This window comes from Mastigoproctus giganteus, chromosome 6 (assembly GCF_048544385.1).
Source record: "Mastigoproctus giganteus isolate SK-2022 chromosome 6, ASM4854438v1, whole genome shotgun sequence".
Lineage (NCBI taxonomy): Eukaryota > Metazoa > Arthropoda > Arachnida > Uropygi > Thelyphonidae > Mastigoproctus > Mastigoproctus giganteus.
The window spans coordinates 180497969-180522791 of NC_143580.1; the positions used below are offsets into that span (position 1 = coordinate 180497969).

The following is a 24823-nucleotide window of genomic DNA, read 5'->3' on the forward strand; positions in this document are numbered from 1 at the left end:
ACTAGAAAACGGAAGCCAGCTGGAGTTGTGAACATTAAAATCACCAAGGAAAATTACCTCACTGTTAGGAAAGTTGAACTGGAGAAAGTCAAGTTGCAAAGAGAGGAAGTCAAAGAGCTCAAAGTGATTAGTGGAATTGGGAGAATGGTAAAGACAACAGGTTAATTTGACACAATGAGGTAGAGAGATTTTAAGCCAGAGAAGACAAAAAGAGGAGATTCCAAATTACCAAGTCTCTGACAGCAAATATATGCACAAGTACCACCTTTGAGGTGAAAGGAATCATACAGTGAATAGTTTGGGCAACTAAGATGAGCAGTAGTTGAATCAACCGATATTCTGTCAGAAAAGTAAATGGACTTTGGCAGACTGCAAGTGGAAATGAACATCTTTGAGATTAGAATTGAGACCACATATATTTGTGAAATGAACTAGGAAGTGTTTTTTTTTTGTGAAATGTGAAATGAACTAGGAAGTGTATTGCACTTATTAAGGTATAACAGGGTGAGGGACAACTTCTCTCTCCATGAAAGTAAAGTAAAGTGCTTAAATTTGAGCAGCAGTCTCCACTAAAGAATGTTCTGCTTCCGTCTGCTTTTGGTTAGCAATGATATGAGTATAAATTGCCAACTTGATTTGGAGAATCATACATGGCTAACCTCATTTAATCATGATTAATTTTGTTTAAATATATTTGGTTTGTGTTAATGCATTTTAAAGTTAAATTACTTAGTTTTGTCTCTATATTTGATCTTTTAGAATATGTATAATTAAATCTGTTGATGGGACAACCATTACAGCATTTTGTGTCCATGAATGTGAAGGATCAAATCGCATGGGATCTCGACCCCGGCGTTACATATTTACAGGACATAGCAGTGGTGCCATTCAGGTTGGTTGGTGTTTTCTTGTATGTTTACCAGGATTTTTATTTTTAGCATCATATGTTAAATTGTGTATTTCTTAATACATTGCAGTTCCAAATACTGTAGCTTTTGATGATTATACAAAGGCCACTCAAATGGGAACTTCAAAACTTAAGTGAAAGTTGTATTTCACAAACAACAAAGAATATGTCAGTCTTCAATATAGTCTCCATTACATCCAACACTTTCTCCAGTGCTGCACTAATGCATGGATTTCATGTGAGAAGTTTTGTGGTTGGTGTTGAAGCCATTTGTGTACTGCCATCATGACCTCTTCATATGATGAGAAATGACATCCCATTACTGCATCTTTTTTTTGGTGACAGAAAAGTTTTATAATCACATGGAGCTAAGGCTAGCGAATATATAAGATGGAGTAATACCTCATACTTCATCTCCTGTATCTAATTTACTGTAGAATGGGCATTGCGAGGATAGGTGTTATTGTGCTGCAGTCACACACCTGAGGACAGAAAACCATGATTTTTTTTTTTTTTTTTTTTTCAAATTTAATTGGCTTTAATTAGTTCATAATCATATGATAGTATTTGTCATTCATCATTGTTTCATCCATCACTCTTTTATGATTCCACAATACAGTAAGTAACACTTTCCTGGCCAATGCTTGTGTATAGACTTCGTTTGAGCTGTTCCATGCAACCCATGAAGCACATACTTTTTGAAAGTGCAACCCCCCTCAGTAACATTAGTATGCACTGAGCCATCATTAACCTTGCAGCTGGTAATGCATCAGCTTCCTCATATAAATTTTTCCACTGTCACTATAATGTTGTGTCATAACACAATGTGCTTGCCCCAGTTAACTAATGCATACTTCACCCTACTGAGAAAACATTGTGTGATAAATTTCAGTAAGTTTTAAACGTTCTGCATTCAAAGAAAAGATTACAGATTGCATCTCTACCTCGGCACATAACAACATAAGAGTACCACCATCTTGAAAATTGACTGTTTCCAAATAACACAAGCAGATGGTGCCATGTGAGTATTCAGTGTTCCAATAGACTGATCAATAATCTGACACAACGTTACCATCAATTTTTGCATAATATGCTATGAGTGATAGAATATGTAGAATGACAGAATATCTAATTTTGCAGTTTTCATTTGAATGACCTTTACATAGTAATTTATATACTTTTGGTTTTTTTAAAACTAACTGCTTTTCTCTTGGTTCACATTTTTGGCTTAATTCTCTATCTGCCATGACTTAATGGTACAGTAGCTAAAATATGATTCATTCCTTTAAGTTTTTTTATAAATTTATAGTTGCATTCAGTGGTATGCTGCTAGTTAATAGTGGGCTTGGCAGACTGTCAAAATACAAGGTGTAACAATAAAGTTCTTGGACTGGAGAAATAAAAAGAACACACAAAACGAAAGAGCTCAGAAATGGTTTTATTTTTATTCAAAGTAATCACCACATGATTGAATGCACTTATTTCACGATTCTAAAAGTTTCTTAAGATTAAGAGAAAGCATCTAAAAAGATAATGTTCGGTTCGGCAGTTACGTTTTTCTTTATGTTCCCTCAACATTATGAAATTTCTTTCATTTTGAGGGTAAATTTCAGCTTGTGAAAGAGGAAGAAATCTACCAGTGCTAGATAAGGAGAGTAGAGTGAATGGTTGATCTCTACAATGCCATGTTTCATTAGAAATGTCTTCATAAAAAGGGCAGAATGGATAGGGCATTTACATGTAACAAGAACCAACTGCCTTTCTCTCAAAATTGCAGCCTTACCCAGGTAAGGCTGCAATTGATTGCAAGATTGCTTCGGTAATCTTTGAAGTACCGGTACTTAGAATGCAGCTTGATTCTCTCTCCTTCTGGTACAATTTCCTTGTGAATTACACCTTGCTTGTCGAAAAACGTGATCAGCATCATCTTACTCCTGGACTTCTGTAAATAAAACTTTTTGGGCCTTGGTAATCATACTGAAACACCCAATACTCATTCCTAATGACAATACAGTCAAAGAAATTAGGATTGTCTTGACAAGTCTGGATGAAGTCTTCACTTGATGACACTTTATTGCTTCTGCTTGTCCATAAGGCTGTGCAGCACAAATTTTGCACAGACCTTCCTTTTCCATGGATCTTTATGCAGAATATACAAATCGTCTCATTCATATCCAACTCATCAGCCATCATTCTGAGAGCAAAGCAATGATCTCTTGCCACATTTTTCTGAACTTTTGGAACTCTGTCCTCGTTTTGAGAGGTTGATGGATGCCCACTTCTTGGATCATCACAAACATCCTCACCTCTTTGAACCAGTTATCCCATTCAAACACGCTGGTGTGTCTTAACATTTCATCACTCTAAACAGTTTTTAACATTTCATACATTTCTGTTGCAGATGTTCCAGTTTAAAGCAAAATTTGATATCTGTTTGTTGCTCCATTGCAAAATCATGACATGGAACATTAATATTATTGGTTGTTACTTGCAACCTGTCAGCATATTGGACAGTCTCTGTACCATCATCTGTTGGAGGAAGTTTTAACTAAAACATACCACTTCCATTTATTTTTGGACTCATTAAACTAGACCACAACAGCACCATTCCAGGAAATTTATTGCCACACACACACCTCATATAACAAATTCATATGAGCCCATAGTAAGAGCACACCACTGGTTGCATTGAATTTTGTTACTTAGATTATACAAAAATTTTATAATCATTTTACTTTTCATTCTTTTGTTTTAGATGTGGGATCTGACGACAGCATTGGATTTAGTTATAAAGGGAGAACCAAGTAAGTGTTAATCTGTAGCCACGCATGTATATTGTCACAGTATTCATAAATTTATTTTTTGTGGAAATCTAAAGATAATTTGATTAATGGTTTAATATAGATAATAATAAAGATAATAGTTTAATTTGAACTTGAATATTGCAAGCTAAAGTACAGACTTTAAATATAATGGTTATGCTGCTTTCATAATTATTAGTTTGGTTTTTTTTTTTTTGGTTTTTTTCAAGAAAAAAAGAAAGAAAAGTATTTTGAATTAACTGAATCTAGATAAATCTGATAAAAATTAGCACATTTCAAAAAAAATATGGATTATTTAAGATATATTCAAATATAATGAGTTTGGAGGAGGACTCTACAGATGTGCAAATGTCTCCCCTATTCACAAAGGGTGGGGGGGATCAAAAGGAAAAGGTAATTATACTTATTTTTTCTTTCTATTCCTGAGAAAATAATGGACTCAGTGATTAAAGAAGTAGTGCATGATCATAGTAACAGGAATACAGTTATATGGCAATCACATCATGGATTTGTTAAGGGAATATTTTCTTGTCTGCCCTATCTCAGATACTATGATGTAGTTACAAAGGAACTAGATGAAAAAAAATGAATACGTGGTTGCTTACATAAACAACTGTCATTTTTCACAAATATAATACTGTTTTTTTCCAGTATTTCAAAAACAACAAAACGTTTGCTGTAATCCTTGGTAAGGCTTACAAAATACTTTGTTTTAACTAATAATATTAACATGCAAATCACCTTAGAGAAAACATTATAACAGACTGTTATGATTGTGATATCAGACCATGGCAATAAGGCCCCGGGTGCCAAGCGTTCCATGGCCAAGCGATTTCAGTGCTTTCGTTAAAGTGATCCTTCTAAAGAGCTTTTGCCAGATACAGATTCTTTTTCGTTCTAAATACTGTTTTCCTCATTTTCTATTAGAGTAACTCTTTTGCATTACAGGAAGTAGGCAAAGGCTCAGAAAGGAAAGTCACCTTTCTGTTTCTTTTTCTTCTCTCACTAACACAACTAACATCTGCTTGGTCACCTCGTGGCACTGCTCCTGCCTCCCCATGGCGGGGCCGGAAATCTGGAAGGAAAAGTTATCCTTCCAGGGCCAAATGGAGCAAATATGGAAACCAAAAATTTTCCATCTCTCAAGACTGTAAATCCTGCTTCTATGGATTTGCAGCAAAATGACTCTGATAATCAAACCCAGAAGAGGATGAAAACAGATGTACCTCAAATGGAATATCCATCTTTCCTCATACTGCATTCGCTAATGAATCAGTCATTGGGTGCTTTGTCTTCATTTTATATACAGAAATGTTTAGAAAGTGTAGCCGGATCACCAAAAATGGTAAGAAGACTGAAATCTTGCGACCTATTAGTTGAAACTACCAACCATAAACATTCCGAGTCTCTTCTGAAACTTACATCGTTTGGTGGAGTCCCTACTAAGGTATCTCCTCATGCTACCCTTAATAGCTCCAAAGGAGTCTTTTCCGAATGGGATCTATTGAATGTCAAAGAGGAGGAGATTGTTCAAGAACTCCAAGACCAGAAAGTTACTGAAGCAAGACGAATAATGCTGAAGAAAGATGGAGAATTTGTTCCTACTCGTAGCATCATTCTCACTTTTTCTACACTGAACCTCCCTTCATCAGTAAAAGCAGGATACCTAAACTGCCACATCCATCCTTATATCCCCAATCCTATTCAATGCTACAAGTGTCAGAAGTTTGGGCATTCCCAAACTGTCTGCTGAGGAGATTCAGTTTGCTCAAACTACGGATCAAAAGAACATGCCTATACTGATTGTAATGTCAAATCATCACGGTGTCCAAACTGCAAAGGCAATCATTCAGCTTTTTCTAGATCCTTTGAGCAATGGAAGCTGGAGAAAAAAATCCAGAAATACAAAGTGGAGAACAAGGTCATGTACCCTGAAGCCAGAAAGCACCTACTACAAAACATGCCTAAACATGTATGTGCTGAAGCATCCAAAAGACACCAAACAGTTTCAACACAAACAGATATATCAGTTCCACCAAAAGTGTCCATTTCTGAATGGGCTCGATCATTGCTATCACCTGCATCACAGTCAACAAAACACCAAACAGTAGATAGGACAAACAATACCCCGATCTCGATACTATCTACTGCTAAATCAGATTCACTTACTCCAGATCAGAAGGAAAATTCAGTTCATGTTAGAAAGAAATTAATCTGATAACACAGCTATGGATATTGCAGAAAACAATACTTGTAACGAACCCATTCTAGATCTTTATGCAGAAGACAACATGGACACACATCCATTCTTTTCAAAAAAGGACAAAATAAAAATTGACCGTCACAAGCAGAGCAACATTAAAAAACAGACAGATTCGACTTCTAATTCAAAACCTACACAATGAACAACAATATAGTTCAATGGAATTGCAGAGGCTTTTGCAGCAACATAGATGACATATATGAAATTAATTGACCGTTATCATTCTGTGAGCATCTGCCTACAAGAAACAAATCTAACACCTCAAGTGTCCGTGTCAGTTAAATATTACACTCTTTTTCGACAAGACAGGACAAACAGTGCTCATGGTGGAGTGGCCATACTCATAGACTCAAGGGTTCCTTGAAAGCAAATTCCTCTTCAAACTGACTTAGAAGCTGTTGCAGCTCGTATAATGATTGGCATTGCCTTAACGATCATTTCAATTATCTCCCTCCCAATCAGCAATGTACAGTTCGTGAACTAGAAAACCCTGTGTTGCAATTAACGTCACCAGTCTGCTCATTAGGAAACATTAATGGACACCATCCTTTATGGGGATCCACCATCTCGGACAGATGTGGAGAACTGATTGAAATACTACTAAATAGAGAGAATTTAACATTACTGAATCAGGCTTACCCACTTACATTCATTTTCCTACTGGAGTGTCATCTGCAATAGACCTCTCAATCTACTCTCCAATCCTCTTCCCAAGTATGGACAACACTTGACAACCCTCTCAACAGTGATCACTATCCAGTAATATGCAGAATTCAAACCACCAATTCCAAAACAACTGATACACAAATGAAATGGAAATTTTCTAAAACAGACTGGACAAAATATAAAAGTCATTGTCTCTTTTGATGATCACATCATTGAGTCTTCCTTTATCAATACCGTTACGAAGCATATCACAATGCAGATACTGTCAGCTGCAAAAGTTACCTTCCCACAGTCTCAATTAAGAAATTGTAGACATACCAATCACTGGTGGAACAATGATTGTAACAAGGTGAGAAGAGAAAAGAATGCAGCATGGAACTTATTCCGAAAATACCCTACCACTGCCAACCTTATTAATTATAAAAAACTTAGAGCCAAGGCACGGTACATCAGGCGAAAGGCTAAAAAGGACTCTTGGATAAAATTTGCTTCATCACTCAATAAAGATACTGAATCCAGAATAATATTGAAAAAGATAAGGCAGCTAAATGGTAAATACCTTACATCACTTTCACCTATTCTTAACTGGAATGGAAAGGAGATCTCTAATCCTGTAGATATTGCAAATGCATTAGGAACTGTGTTCTCTGAATTGTCTGCCATCATTGCTTATCATCCAGCAGTCAAAAAATTAAAGCAGATGCTGAGAAATTCAAACTAAACTTCAAAACTACCTGCCATTTACCCTATAATCAAGCACTCACACTATCAGAATTGAAAGAATCTATAAAAATAGTTTCCGCAACACCTCCCCTGGCCCTGATGGAATTTACTATGTAATGCTTAAACATCTAGATCAGCAATTGTTATCCTCACTGCTAAAATTTTACAATCGGATATTTTACGAACACACATTCCCGAACTTCTGGCAACATTCATGTGTAATTGCTATCCCTAAACCAGGAAAAGATCATTCGATTCCTAACAGCTATAGACCGATCTCTCTAACCAGCTGCTTAAGTAAAACTTTAGAAAAAATGGTGCACCATCGATTAGCATGGTACCTTGAGTCTAGAAAACTAATCAGCAACAATCAGTTCAGCTTTCAGAAGAATAGATCATCCTTAGATCTCATGATAAAGGTTGAATCAAACATAAAAAACACTTTTATCAGGAATCAACATCTCATCATGGTGTGTCTTGATATAGAAAAAGCTTTCGGCGTTATGTAATCCTAAAGGATCTCCATTCTGTAGATATGAAAGGGCATTTACTATATTTTATTTAAAACTTCCTTTGCCACGGGACTTTCCAAGTCCGATACCGCAGGCTCTGTCTCAAACATACATTCAAGAAGGAGGAATCCCAAAAGGCTCTGTCCTCAGTGCTACTCTATTTGCTATACAAATTAACAGTATTACAAACAGCATTCCAAACACTGTCGACTCATATCTCTACACTGATGATCTTATAGTATCCTGTCATTCCCGGAATATAAATTACATTGAGAGACAACTACAAATATCAATAAATAATATTCAACTATGGATGACACGAAATGGATACAGACTATCTATCAAACCACAAATATACAGCCATCCACTTCTGCAACAAACGAAAAATCCATCCAGATCCGGAGCTACATTTGGACAATCATCCTCTTCCAATCACGAACAGCATTCGTCTCCTGAGGATAATTTTTGATAAGAAGCTGAATTTCCAAGAGCACGTCAAACACCTATTAACCACTTGTCCAGGTGGGCAGGAGCGGCAGTGCATAGCACACACTTCTTGATTAGACCGGGGTTCGAGCCTGTGATCACCAAATATGGAGGATGCGGAAAGATCAGGGAATGACCACGCATATCCCCAGAGCAATATGGCCTTAGTTGCTAATGCTCCTAAAAACCAAATAACAACAACGAACCACTTATGTTAAGAAAATGAACATATTTTGGTTTGTCTATAGTATGTCCTGGGATGCAGACCGTTATATACTGCTCCACTTATATAGGTCTCTAATTAGAACCCAGCTAGACTATGGAGCACCTGTTTACGACTCAGCTATGGAGAGCACCTTAGCCCGTCTTGCACCCATCCAACACTCTGCTCTTAGGATTGCCCTAGGTGCATCCAGAACATCACCAGTTCAAAGTCTGTATGTTGAAGCTCATGAACCTCCACTCAGTATCAGAAGAAAGATGCTATTATTGAATTACTCAGCTAAAATTAAAACTTTCCCCATTCATCCTGTTTGGCCACTACTGTATGATCCACAGTGGACAACACTCTATAGAAACAAACAGAGAACAATCTGACCAATTAGTATCAGATTACAGAACCTATCAGAATACTGGAATTTTAACTTTCACAATATCATCAGAGATTTAAAAGATCCGGATCCCCTGTGGATTACCTTAACTCCTGCTTATGATGATTTCTTTGAAAAATGGGGAAAAGATGCTATAGCAGATATTACCATCAGACAACTACATCTTGTTCATGCAGAGAATTACTCCCAGTTTTCTAAGATCTATACTGACAGTTTAAAGTCTGGAAATAAAGTGCATGCAGCTGCTGTCTTCCCTAATACAACTGTTTCTATTTCACTTCCAGCAGCTATAGCTGCATTCAGCAGCTATGCTGCTGAGCTCTATGCAATTAAGCTTGCCCTGGAAAATATTTCACTCCTTTCACTCAATAAAAGTATAGTATACACAGATTCCAAAAGTGCCCTGTTAGCTCTCAAGAATACTTCAACTTACAATCCTTTGGTAAAGCTAATACGACATAAGCTGGTACATCTCCATGAGCAACATCAAACTGTTATCTTCTCCTGGATCCCAGGTCACAGTGGTATTCCTGGAAATGAGTGTGCTGATGACGCTGCAAAGCATCCTTCCAACAACATAGCCATATCAAATGATCTGGTCCCATATCCCGATTATAAACACAATATACAGAAAATATGTATAAAACAATGGACACTTCTGTGGAAAAAGCAAAACCACAATAAGCTATTTCAACTGAAACCTGAACCACAATTATGGACATCTGGCCTCCGCAAAAATAGAAAAGAAGTGCTCCTAGCCAGAACTCGAATCGGCCATACTCACCTCACTCATCTGTTTTTGCTCACAGGAAATGATCCTCCTCAGTGCATGCACTGTTTGCAACCATTATCAGTAAAGCACATACTGATTGAATGTAGCTTGTTCAACAGTCTACTTTCAGCTCCATCTCAAACCCTATGTCACTCAGCAGCATCATAGGCAATGATGCAGAACTCTGAATTTTTCACTTACTTGAAACAAATTAAAATGTATGATCGATTCTAATTGCTGCTAGAGCAGTTATCACACATACTCTCACTTACTTTGATAGGCACAATATGGCCTATGTAGCCCTTGCACCAGAAACTCCCTCAACAACAACAACAACAACCATGGCATAAAAGATTGATGACAGAATATTCACATCAGCTGAGTATGTTGATATGCATCTTGTATAATGTTGCATGCCAAGGAAATGCTACAGCTGCAGCAGCTGAATATAATTGTTGATATTACAACAATCTCCCTTTGTCACCATCCACCACAGCTCAGCCATCTATTGGCTAGTACAGTGGTTAAGGTCATTGCCCTTCCATGAGGTTGAAAAAAGGATTTCTTACACAACAGTATGTTTAGTATATACAAAGAGAAAAAGTAGAATTCAAATTAAACATGTATGCTTAGTGAGTTTACTTAGGTTTCCATAATTCTAAAATTTTTAACTAATGACATACTACTTTTAAAAATCTTAGAATAATCTCATTTTGCCTGCCAGTAATTTATATTATCTTGCACAAGTTTAATATAAAACTGAAGATATAAAAAAGTAACTTTAAAAATATTACAATTAGTAATGGCAAATGATGCAAAGAAGCAAGCTTAAACAGCATCAGCTTTAAAAAAAAGAGAGAGTGAAGAAGAAACTGCCTGCATCATCCGTCCTCTAGTAATTTGCCTAATCCTTCATTAAATTTATTGAAACTACCTACTTCTGCAACAACAGATGGAATTTGTTTCCAATGATCAGTTACTCTCTGACTGAAAGAAAAGTTTTGCACATTTATCCTGAAACTATTCTTTTTCAATTTAAATTTGTCTCCTTACATATGTTTTCCAAGAAAGAGTAACGATGACATTAGAATTAGTTTACTCGGTTCATTTAAAGCCCCAAACCTTTACAGTCCAGCAGTATTTTCACTGTATTCCCCATTCAGTCCAGCTCTAACAATCAAAAAAATGACTAGTTGAAATGTGATGTTCAAAATTTAATTATTTTTTATATATAAAACAGCACAGTAAAACATTTTGAAAGCTCTAATGCAGTATTTCTTCCTGGAAGAAAATATTCGCAAAACATTCCATTCAAATAAGCAACACTTATGTTTTTACTTTAGTTAGAGCCCCTACTTTAAAGTCACTTTATTTGTCTTTTTGTTTGTTGTCAGAGATGCAACATCCAAAATATTTGCAGAAATCTCTTCCTGGTAAATATTTTCTTGAAAAATAGAATTCAGTCTGTCCATTCTTCAGAACAATATTTCTTTGTCAGTTTTTTCATTTAGTCCCATGTTGATAGTAACACCAAAAAACACCTTACACCTTGATCATTTAGTGAAACCAAACCCTGATCACACCATATGGAACAGTTGGAAACTACCTTATTTGTAAGATTTTTTTTTTTCTTTCAATTTCTTCCTCAGAAAGGTCCAACAATTTCTCAATTTCATTATCAGAAAAACCTTTACTAGATCTTGACAACATGTCTAAATATTTCACTCACACACAGTACGAGTTACTCTGTGACTTTCTACACTGAAAAACACAATGCCTGCTGTTAACAATCGAATGTAAACATCAATAAACATTGAATTAGTTTTTCAGTTTGTTTATATGAAGTTTAAATGGATGGTACTACAGTAATTGAGGCAGTGCACTGGGAAAATAGCACCTATTAACTAATTGAATGTAAACATAGACTTAGTTTTTCAGATTGTTTATGTGAAATATAAATAGACGATATAATAATTGAATCAGCACAGTGGGAAAACAAATTTCATAATTGAAAACACTGACAGACAAAACATGAAGAGGACTACAAAAAAAAAATGCTGTCTGCCATTATCGATTGTATCTAAACACCAATAAACATTGATTTAGCTTTTCAGGTTGTTTATATAAAATGTAAATTAATGGCAGAACAATAATTGTGCCAGCACAGCAGTTAAATTTCATAATCAGAAATGCCGTGGTATCAATGGCTTGTGACATCAGACTGGAAGTGGAATTTTTTGATGTTGCAACATCAGACTACAGGTTTACAAAACTGGTCTTTCTTGGTAAGGGTAACCTTTTATGTCCCTCACTCATCATGTTGCTCTTATCTGCAGCCGTTCCAACAGTTCTACATCCTTCCTAAAACAAGGCTTCCAGACCTGAATGCAGTACTCAAGATGCAACCAAAACACTGCCTTATAAAGTAGGATAATTGCTTCCTTTTTCCTAATGGCAGAATTACTATATATATGTATCATTGACATAACCTCACAAACTGTAGTAACTTCTCTGCACTGCTCAGAGAACTTCATGAGAGATTATACATTTACACCTAGGTCTTTTTCGTTCTCCACCATATTGAGTGTGCTGCCACCCAACTGGTATGTTATTCTATGATTACTACTACCCATATATGCAGTACCTTGCATTATTAATATTAAACCTCAATTGCCACTTATTGGCTCATCAACATAATTTTTATAGTTGATTTCTCCTTTTGACTTCTTTTTTGCAGAAGTATGCTTTGAATCATTAATTATCCTGCCAACCTTTGTATCATTTGCAAACTTAGAAATTAAACTTGATATGCCTATATCATTATCATTAATAAGCACATTGAAAAGCACTTAGGGCCTAGAACAGTGCCCTGATGAGGTACACTAATAACATTGGCTTAAGAAGAAGAAAAAAAGGAGATCTGAAAATTTGTTCAAATTGCAGGACTATTGGCCTAATATCTCATGCTAGCAAAATTCATCTTAAAATCATACTAAACAATTTCAAGAAAACTTGAAGAAGAAATGCCAGAAGAGCAAGCAAGTTTCAGAAAGGACAGAGGAACCACAGATCAGTCTTAAGTCTATGGCTTTGTTGAAAAACAAATTGTTGAAAAATGCAAATAATTCATAGTTCCAGTCATTTTGTGTTTTATACATTATTCAAAAACATTTGATTGTGTTCAACATGAGAAACAATGACTGATATGGGATTCCCAATCCACATAATTCAGCTGATTAAGCTACTATACCAGGAACTATACCAGGAATATAAAGGGACTGTAACAACCAACTTGGGGAAACACAGACCTTTTCAAAATCGATAAAGGTGTCAGGTATGGTTGCATTTTGTCACCTCACCTTTTTAATCTTTATGCCAAAGATATCATGTGAGAAGCTTTGGAAGATTCAGCTACTGGCATCAAAAGTCGAGGACTGAAGATAAACAAACTTCATTATGCAGATGATACTACGCTAATTTGCAATTCCAAGGATCATCTGAAAGAAACTCTGAGGAGAGTATGTGAAGTAAATAAGAATAAAGACTTTCTGAATGTGAGTAAAACAAAAATTAAAACAAGATTATCACCAATCGGTGCCAACCGGGCTAGCCGGGTGGCTAAAGTGCCTGCCTGGCAACCCAGAGGTCGCAGGTTCGATTCCTGCCTCTGGCTTGGATCAAAGTGCTGCAGAAACCTTGGGAGGTGCATTATGGCCACAGAAGCCTATGCGCCAACATATTTTTTTTTTTTTACCAAAAAAAAAAAATCACCAATCGGTGATAATCTTGATTCCAGCAAAGTGAAGGTTAATGGGCAAGATATTGAAGAAGTTGATGAATTCGATTACTTAGGATCAAGAATAAATAAAAATGGTGACTGCTCAAGTATTGTAAAGAGAAGACAGGCAATTACTAAAACATTGGTCACTGATCTGCCGAAATTATGGAGAGATCAAGATCTGCCCCTAAAGAAAAAACTTAGAATCATTGATTTGATAATTTTTCCAGTTGCCACATGTAAATGTGAAGGATGGAATCTAAAAAGTGTTGACAGGTAGAAAATTGAGGCATTTGAAATGTGGTGTTACAGGAGAATACTGTGTATTTCTTACCTTGATCAAAGAACAAATGAATAAAATTGGCAGGCCTAAAATTCTCAACAGAAGAAAACTCAAATTTTTTGGACACATAACAAGGAGGAATAACTTTCTGTTGAAGAATATAATGGAAGAAAAAATGGAGGGGAAGAGGAGCAGAGGAAAACCTGCAACTAGGTGGAAGGATGGGATCAGTGACCTTCTGGGCATGATAGTTTGCGATACCGCTCGTAGAGCAGAAGATCGATGCAGTTGAAGGAAATTGTTGGTGACCACAACAGCTCCTCTGGGAGCTACGTGACTGGAAGAAGAAGAGCAGTACCCATTGATAACCACTCTCTGTCTTCTGCCACTCAACAGTCCCTTCATTCATAGCAGTCACTTGTCCCTAATAAAACACTACCCCAGTTTGCACAGGAGTCTTTTATGTGTCGCAGTGTCAAAAGCTCTACTGAAATCCTATATAATATCAAAATTATTTGCATCCAGTTCCTATGTTACTGTGTCAGAGTAGCTAATCGGATTGGTCAAACAAAATCTCCCTTAACAAATCCATGCTATTATTTCCACATAACTGTATTCCTGTAGATGATCCTGCAGTACTTCATTAACCAGTGACTACATTATTTTTCCTGGAAGAGAAGTCATGCTGACAGATCTGTAATTACTCACCTCACCCTTTTATTCCCTTTTGTGAATAGGAGAGACATTTGTACATCTCCAATCCATAGGTACCTCCGCTGAATCCAAAGATGCTCTGATAATTATGGGCAAAGGTTAGCTTACCTCTTTTGCTGCTCCTTTTAATATAATTGGATATATTTCATCAGCCCCAAGTTTACTTTAAGTTTTCGTAATTTTTCTTTCACTTTCTTCTCATTTTTCACAAAATAAGAAAAAATTTAGCTCCCAGATATAACTTTGTATACCTCTGTTGTTCTCATCCCTAAAATCTTTTTCACACATGAATGTAATTGCGAAATATATATTCACTTTGTCAGAAATCTGAACAGGATCATCAATAATTATGCCATTCATATCCAGTGTGGTTTATCCCTTTCCTTCCAGTGTTAGCATAAGCAGAATTCTTTGCTACTTTTCTTTGCATTCTTAGCCAAACATTTCTCATAATCTGCATTAGCTTGCTTATCTCCCTTAGTAATATGATTGCAGACTAGAGTATACATATACTGCAGATTTCTGTCTCCTGATGATTTATAAACATCTCACGAATTTTTTCTTTCTGCACTACTAGTCCCATCAGTTAACTTAACATCCATTTAGATCTAAATTTTAATATCTCTTAGTTTGTATAAAAAGTTTCAAAGCTTCTATGATTACTTTCCTGAAAGCTTCACATTTAAAAATTTGCATTTGTTAACGTTATCAGTTGGTCCCATTAAAACAAATTTAAAAACTGTCTAAGTCATCTTTGTGAAAGCAAAATCCTTTCCTTTTACTCTTAACAGTAGCTACATCTTTAAGTAAATCCTACATCAGTACACTGTGATCGCTAGGTGCCACCATAGCCAGGTGGGCAGGAGCAGCAGTGCGTAGCACACGCTTCTTGATTAGACCGAGGTTCGAGCCCGTGGCCACCAAATACAGAGGATGTGGAAAGGTCAGGGAATGACCACCGCATATCCCCGGAGCAATATGGCCTTAGTTGCTAATGCTCCTAAAAACCAAATAACAACAACTGTGATCACTGCCACCCAGTGAGTCTTTTACCTGCAGATTCTTAATGCATGAAGAGTGATTTATGGTAATAAGATCAAGGTTATTGCTTTCTCTTGGTGTCTCTCTAACATGCTAGTGTAGAAAAGAGTCATCCAATAAATCCAGAAAGTTCTGCTACCATGTGAGTGATCAAGTCACGAGTTCCACTCAATATCTAGAAAGTTAAAATCCCCCATTATACTGTTACTCTACCAAGTTAATTAGAAATTTTATTGTAAAGGTTACTTTCTATACTATAGGACCAACTGTACTCTTCTGAAACAGGTTATAAACTGAGACTGTGAAGCCTCATTATAATTGTGTATACAAGAGATATATTCCTATAGCCAGAGTTTCTCAGATTCAGTATCAAAATGATGAATGTTGAGTCCTAATCACGTACCCAAAAATTTAACTGTTATCAGTAAACCAGAAAATTAAATGCATTCATTTTGTGGGAAGGTTCTAAGAATAGATTAAGAAAAAATGGAGGGAACTAATCAGAAATATTAAATGAACTCACTGTTATGCCTTAAGGAAAAATAATTTAGAACTTATAGATTGATTTATAAATTATAAACTAGTTTCTTATCTCAACTGCCAAAATTAAAATTAAACAATATTAATTAAACTAGCAAAGGAGAGAAATTGAAACATCTGTGGAAATTAACTGAGATAAAAGAATAACTAAAACCAGTTCTAATATGGCACACATGGCTAGATACCCACAAAGTGATAAATACCTTGAAAAATACATGAAAATCGCATAATAAAGATATTTTAAATTTTCTTCTACATCCTTTGGGGATATACTGGTGGGTTCTAGCAGGCTCATTCCAGAATCGGAGCTCTTGTGAGGCTTCTGAATCAGTTGTCAGATTGTTTTGGTGTTGTAGGTCTCAGAACTCTAGATCTGTTGTGTTGTCATTCTGGAGTAGGGTGACTCCTGTTTGGGCTCTGAATCTCTTGTCACATCATTTATACTCATAAGATCTTCTGTTTGATTGTCTGGTAATTCAGATGATGAAGGGATGGGATTCCTGCATAACTTCCAACCATTCAAAGATAAAGGATTTTATCTTTGAATGGTTGGAAATGTTTTTCTCTAAAGGTTACAATATCTTTAAGTTGTTGTTTTAGTAGTGTGGTGTACAGGTAAATTGAAATGGAAAATAATGAGAAATTAAGCACTACAACCTTCATAGAGTGTAATCTGTCTTTAATTTCTTGAAGGACTGCAGATTATTACATGAGAGTAATCTGTAGTACTTAAAGAAATTAAAGATAGCACTCTACACAGGCTGAAGTGCTTCATTTCTCACTATTCTCCACTATACTAAACAGGAAGGATGAACCCATAGGTTCATCCTTCCTGTTTAGTATAGTGGAGAATAGTGAGAATAGCTGTGAATCTAAAGTTTATTTATAAAATAGGCTTCCTTAAATGCTCTTCTGGAGTATGAGTGGTTAGTATAGGGCTGATGATGATGAAATCCCACTATAAATGCACTGTAAGGTGTTTGGGGCGATTTTTATACTCATCCATATTGTGGCTTTTGAATGTCCATCCAGTCTTGCAAAAAAAATCTTCTATATCAGCATTTCTCAAACTGTAGTTCGTGGACCATGGTTTGAGAAATGATATGGAAGATACTCCAGGGATCTGAAATATCTAATACATTTAAAAACTGAAAGAATTTATGGCATAGGCCAAAAAGTGATAGTGTGAAGGAGCAAAGTACAGACTGTGTGGTGGGTGAGGGAGAAGTTAAAAATGTTTTTAAATAATTTCAGTGGTTGCATGGGGGTGGAATGTGGTTGAGCATTGTTGTGTTGCAGCAGAACGCCTTTTGACAGTAAGCCTCTGTGTTTTCTGAAAATAGCAGGCTTCTCTTCCAATATGGCACAATATTTTGCACTATTGACAGTCTCTCCACATTGTTGGTAATGATCCAGAATAGGCCAATCTCAAAACATCAATATGGTTTTACCAGAAGAAAGTACTTTTTAATTTTTGTTATTGGGGATGATGTGTGTTTCCTCTCCTGAAAGCAGGCACTGAGAATTTTGGGCTCATGGTAATTCACCCATATTTTGTTTTCATAACAGTTCATTGTAGGAATACCTCTCCTCCATATTAGCACTGCATAAATTGCATTCAAATCTCATATGTGAAGATTCTGGGGACTCACTTTACAAAAACCTTTTTTCAGTATTGGAGGTTTGTCATGTATGATCAAATATACAGAGCAAAGGTAATGTCCTAACCTTCCAGCAACAGCAGAAAGAATAATCTGTTTGTTTTCTTGAATGAAACATTAATTTGATCAGCATTGCTTACTGCTTTTGTTGTTGTTGGATGGCCTGAATGGTCTTTGTCAACCAACTTTTGCTCTGCCATTTTTTAAACTTTTTAGCCCATTCATGCACCTGTCTTTGACTAATACACTTTTTCCATATTGTGCTAACATTCTTTTCTGAATCTGAGAAAGTTTGACCCCCCCTTCTAACTACAGAAATCTGACCACAGTATATTGTTTACTAATGATGCATGCTGATGATGTGCTATAAAACTCTTAAGCAAACAAGCAAACAAATATTAACAATACATTTGGAAAGTGGAGCCGACATGATTATACCTTTACTATATAAACAGATGGTGCAGGCAACTGGCAACATACATATAATGACCCTGGGAGTATATTCTGACATGAAGTGTTAGTGTTGCACACAAATTACTTTTTTGATTTGCTCTTATACTTTGGCTACACTGTATTTGAGTTGTCCTGATCTAATCAGACCTTATCACAATTTATTTTATATATTTATGATTTTGCAATGTGTAATTGATCACAAATGCATCGGATGATTGGTTTGAAAAATTTTTTACTAAATTATCTTTTTAGTAGAAAAGGATAATTTATGTTAAACTGACTATTTATTCTATTGCTACTACTACTTATTCATTTTATGTTGTGTATATATTTAAAAGAAACATGAATATATAACATAATACATTAGCACAATGACATAGCCATTCCGTAAACATATTCTTAATTATGCTAATATCGAGTTGAGTTTTGGCATGTCGCATGTTTTTGTGCTCCCAGTTTAGACAAAGTGTTTTTCTGTAAGCTTTCCCATACTGAATTATATTTGGTGTCTACCAAATATAATTCAGTATGGGTACTTTGTATTAATCTAAAAGTTATACATACCATGCAGTTTGCATTTTTAAATTTAATATTGGATGACTGGTAGTTTTAGTGAAACTAGAAAAGTTCAAAACTGTAGAATTTAAAAGTCAAGTTCACTGCCAGTTGCTTACAAATTGACCACTATAGATTGTTGGTTTTAATGTGGCAATGGAATAATTCGATCAGTTTCCTGTAATATTTAGCTCTACAACAAATTCCTAATCCATTCAAGCCACTATAGATATACTGTACTTCTACAAGTACCTATGGGCTTACATCTGAGTGCTTGAAAGTTATTTTCAAGCACTTAGATGCAAGCCCATAGATTCATCATTAGTTAGATCAAATGATTGTTAGACTTCAGATGCATTGTTAGTTAGACCAAATGAAAATTCATTCGGCATAGCTAACAATGTGAAAAAACCTAAATCCACCAGTTGTGCACTAAGTGAATGTGGCTACTCTTTTAAGGGTCTAAACTGTAAGTCAACACCTGCTCCTGGTGGTCAGACAACTAAATGCAGTACTAATGTTTCTAAGAAAAATTCCACGCCAACAGCTTGTTGAGCTGCTACAAACATAAGAAATAACTGCAATAATGCAGTTACTAGACCATGTGATTCAGAAAACATATCTGAACTGAGGATGCTAAGAGCATCATCAGTTCAGATTATGGGATCATAACAAACTATCTGTTGTATCTTTGAATCCATAAACAAAAATAGCAACACAAAAATGAAAGATCTGGCATCCCACGCTGCTGGTCTTGGCATGCTGAACAATTAAAAAATTATTATCACGGCCAAGGAAAAAAAACTGGGTAAAATACCGAAGATATAATATTGTACTACGGAGAAGGGTCTGAAATAAATGGCTTCCAGATGATTTTAGAGGGTATTAATAGAATTGCTATACTCTTGAGAAATACCTCATAGTGCATCTAAATAGCACAACTAAAGAAAAGGATGTCATACACAAAAGAGGAATGGCCACCCAAATGTTAGATCTCAGCTCTTGCATGCCTAGTGACATTATGCCACCTAAGGTGCTGAATAAAAAGTATAAACCAACTCTTGAGGTAAGCCCACTTCTGACTACTTATAACTTATTAAAACCTCAGTAAAATTACAGATTCTTTACTAAGTGATGATGGTGTGGTCACACTCTCACAGCCAAATCAAATTAACTAGGCTACAAACCAGTTACCAACTCTACAGATTGAAATAATGCATCAGGATTTTCGAAAACCAACTGAAGTGGCCATCACATATTCAGAACAAGACTATCAAAAATCTAAACAACCCAAACTAAGCTACCTGCAAAATTACATTGCACATACAAAAGCAGTACACTCATCCAGTAAAGAACAGTACTGCAACAAGTAGAATTGATTTCCCTTGGATGCTGATAGAAATTAGTTCCAAGTAGGCATTAAAAGCAAGAGAGATAGGTAATTACAAATACACACATGCTATTAGGCACCTTGAAACACTTTCCGGTAATGATGGCAAGATTCTAAACATGAGACCATGTTTCAGGGGAAAACAAGGAAACATACCTCAGCAGATGTCCCAGAAACAGGGTCAGCAGCCTCATCCATGGAACTGCTGGTAACTCGGTCCTCAAATCTATTCCTAAGTTGGCAGGAGTCTTTGCAACTCGTAACCCTTCTATTGTTCAACTCAGTTTACAAACAAACGTTATAAAAATGAAAACAAAACACCAGTCATATGCATCATTGCAGATCATGAACAGGATGCGAGAGCTCCCATCCATTCTCAGCGCAAATATCTGTCCTTGAGGATAAAAAGTACACACATTTCTACCAAAGAAAGTCCAACAAAGAGGACAAGCCCAGAATAGCAATCAACCATGCATGAACAGATTAATATTCACAAAGTCACTACCTCTTCTGCTGTATCCATGATTTGTGAGTATATCAAGCAAACTCCACATCCTACAAACTCTGCTCTTTCATGATGAATTCATTTCATTTGCCTCACTGACATCTGACTCAACAGCAAAACACAAAACACAACCATTCGGTCCTCCACCTGCAAATATATTACCAATGATTGAGCTGGAAGACATGGTGAAGGAGTGGTCTGCTTCTGGTCCAATTTCTGTCAACAACTTAGAACACATCAGATAATTTTGAGGATCTTTGTTTTTCCTTTAAATTTAGCAACAGTTCAAGGTGGAACTAATGTAAGATGAACTAATGAGACACAACAACAGTTCAAGCCTAAATGGATATCAGATGAACTAATGAGACTCATGACACAGAAGAAAAATGCATGGAATGCATATAAATTATCAGGTGGTACTTCTCTGTACAGTAGATATAAGCTAAGCTGTAATCAAGTCACAGAAGTTAGGCAAGCAAAGGCGCACATTATGAGAAATCTGTGGCCAAGGATGCTAAAAAAAACAGCAAGGACTTCTTTAGTTATATGAACTCTAGAAGGAAGGGGATGAATCAGATTAGTCCACTTGATATCAATGGTTCGACTGTTGATGATCCTGCTCAGATAGCTGATAATCTGAATGAGTATTTTGCATTGAAATTGTTGAAGTTAAACATAAGAAGGGCACCTGGGATGGATGGGATCTATCCAGTTATATTAAAGAGGCAGCAAAGGAAGTAAGCAAACTCTTAGCCATAATTATGAGAGCATCCTTGGACTCAGGACAGTCCCCACAGACTAGAGGTGTGCAAATGTATCCCCAATTCACAAAGGGGGAACTAAGGGTGATATGAGTAATTACAGACCAGTTAGTTTAGCTTCTGTTCAGCTGAAAATAATGGAGTCACTGGTTAAAGATGTATTGCAGGATCATCTAGACAAGACTGCAGTAATAATTCAGATGCAGCATGGGTTTGTTAAGGGAAAGTTTTGTGTAACAAATTTGATTGGATACTATGATGTGGTTACAAAGGAACTGGATGCAAAAAATAATTTTAATATCATATACTTGGATTTCAGTAAAGCTTTTGACACAGTTGCGCATGGAAGACTAATGTACAAATTGGAGCAGTATGGTATTAAGGGCAAGTTGCTACAATGGATAAAAGGATGGTTAAGTGAGAGAAGACAGAAAGTGGTAATCAATAGATGCCTGCTCTTCATGCTCTAATAATATATTAGCGGAATCCCCCAGAGTTTCGGTGTTGGGCCCACTGTTGTTTTGTATATTTATCAATGATATTGATGAAGGTATATCAGGTTAATGTCAAAGTCTGCAGATGATACAAAGGTTGGCAGGGCTGTTAATGACAGTAATGGCAGTGTACTACTGCAACAGGATCTATAAAATTTGGGCAGATGGGCTGAGAAGTGGCAACTGAAGTTTAACATTGACAAATGCAAAGTACTGCATATAGGTAGAAGTAACCCCAGAGAAATGTACCAACTGTGGGGTACTACACTTAAGGTGGTAGAAAATCGATCTGGGAGTAATTGTGCAATCAGATATTGAAGTTTTCTGAGCAATGCAGACAGGCTGCCAGAGCAGGTCATGGGGTATTGTTGGTGATATACAGGAATTTTGCTAGTAGGGAAAAGGTGATTATCCCATTGTATAAGGCAATGGTCAGGCCACATCTTGAGTACTACATACAGGTCTAGAGGCCTCATTTTATGAAGGATGTAGAGTTGCTTGAGCATGTACAGAGAAGGGCAACAAGATTGGTGAGGGGACCGAAGCAGTTGCTGTTACCAAGAAAGGCTTAAGTTCTGCAAATTATAGCTTCTGGAGAATAGGCACCTGCAAGGTGATCTGACTGAGGTGTATAAGGCCTTGAATGGGTTGAGCAAGCTTAGTTCTGATGGGATTCTTCCTCTTGCTCAGATTAGGAACCTGAGGGGCATAAATTCAAACTGGGGAAAGACAATTGTAGAATAGATGTGCAGAAATTTGCCTTTAGCTAGCAGGTGGTTAATTGCTGGAACAAACTTCCAACTGTTGTTGTGGAAGTTGATAGCTTAAATAAATTGGAAGAACTGGACAAATGTTTAAAGGGAATAGATATATGAAATTGGAGTGGGGGGGGGGATTGGCTGATGCTACATAAGCTTGCTTTCTTGCATCACAACTGTTATATCCAAATCTGCATGGTGTATCTTTCCCCAGACCATCATGCAAAGACTGAATCCTTGGCTTGAATTGTGCATCATCTGCAACCAGCCCTTTGTACTCTTGTTAATGGCAACTTTGACATGCCCCAACCAAAGCTTACAGAAACTGAGAACCTCAACTTAGTCTGATAGCCTTACTCTCTCTAACAGAGGATCTCAAGTTCTCAATCTCATCTATCACAATATATCTGGTATAATTCCCATTCCACAAAACTTCAAACTTAGATCTGATTGTTAAACTCTGTCATTAAAACTCCTATTGAAGAATTTATGTTCATGGTCTAATTCTTACCACAAAGTTTAAAACAGACAAAATTGATAAAACAAATCATAATCTGTACCTCAAGATGGCTGATATGTGCAGGGTATGTGCTGTTTACCAGTTGGAGAAGTGGTATTAACACTCGCAACAGAACTTTCTGGCTTCCAAAGCTGTGCATATCTACTTGAGGACTGGGGCTTGGTTTTCTAGAGACCTGAAAATGGATTTCGTTAGGCTGTTACCAGTTTACACTCTTTTCTCTCTTTACACCATTTCTCCTCCCTCCATTTCTGATATCTTTCTACTTCTGTTTTTTTATCTTTCCCCTTTTATTAGTTTTTTTTCTATAAATCATTATATTTCATCTCTCTCTCTCTCTCTCTCTCTCTCTCACACACACACACATACACACACACACGCACCGACGGGGCTAGCCAGGTGGGTAAAGTGCCTGCCTCGCAACCCAAAGATCACGGGTTCGAATCCTGCCTCGGGCTTGGATCAAAGTACTGCAAAAACCTTGGGAGGTGCATTATGGCCACAGAAGCCGATGCGCCAACAACTACCAAAAAAAAAAAAAAAAAAAAAACACACACACACAGCATAAACTACAAACAAAACCTACATCAATACATACTAATCCTCTGATGCTACTGAACCCTCTCATCTGGGAGACTTCTTTGTGCCTGCCCCTTGCTTTTAACATATTAAAATGCACTTTTATCCTATCATTATATATATGACACTCAGTTACAGCTGTTGATATACACTCTGGTGTAGGTGCCTCCGTAGCCAGGTGGGAAGGAGCAGCAGTGCATAGCACACGCTTCTTGATTAAACCGGGATTTGAGCCCGTCACCACCAAATGCGGAGGATGCAGAAAGGTCAGGGAATGACCACCGCATATTCCCGGAGCAATATGGCCTTAGTTGCTAATGCTCCTAAAAATCAAAAACAACAACACTCTGGTGTGGTAATTAATTCTTAGTAATTAGCCTCTTCTATTTTCCGTATGTTGCTAAGGTGATATATAACAAATCATGCTGAATTAAAGGTAAAGTGAATTAAGATAATATAAATTCCTATACATTTTAATAATAATAATAAAGTATAAATCACTGCACATTCTATCTGATCAAGACGCCTCAGGATGGCAGCGGAAACACAAAGTATTTCAATAGTCAGACAATTCATTGCAGTGTGTGTGTGTGTTGATGTTATTTTTCATTTTTAACTAATTAACCCTGGTGCCTAATTATTTTATTTATATGCCCAAAATATTTTATGTGTTATTGAATAGCAGCTATAAAGTACCAGGCCCATAAGTTCACATATAGTGCTATTGCATAATGATGTAATATACTTTTATACAAAATTTCATTCTTCTTTGTCTTCGTCTTTTCCCACGTTATATGGTGTCGACATTCAATGTTCCCAATTCACACTCTACATCCTCTTCTTCTCCTCTAGTTGGATTAACTTCTTAACCGGAACACATCTATTGGTTTTGGCATAGTTTTAATGACTGGATGCCCTTCCTGACGTCAACCCTCACCATTTATCCGAGCTTGGGATTTAAGCTGCCAATCTACTAAACCTACCGCAGCCATATAAATGCAGTAGCTCTTATTCAGTGATGAAGCTTCC

At 36.5% G+C, this 24823-nt stretch overlaps 1 protein-coding gene across 3 annotated transcripts in view; it reads left to right on the forward strand.

Annotated features, from left to right (window-relative positions):
• Positions 1-24823, forward strand: part of LOC150084784 (BTB/POZ domain-containing protein KCTD3) — a 234236-nt gene that overhangs the window by 177754 nt on the left and 31659 nt on the right. For 2 of the 3 annotated variants that reach the window (XR_016547075.1, XM_090375543.1), the window contains exons 16-17: positions 760-892; positions 3663-3711. Coding sequence is in view for 1 of the 3 variants with exons in the window: in XM_090375543.1 (XP_090231669.1) it covers positions 760-892; positions 3663-3711 (182 nt within the window). In the remaining 2 variants the exon portion in view is untranslated. Of the gene's footprint in view, positions 1-759; positions 893-3662; positions 3712-24823 lie in introns of those variants that run through there. The other variant, XR_016547076.1, reaches the window with a different exon arrangement.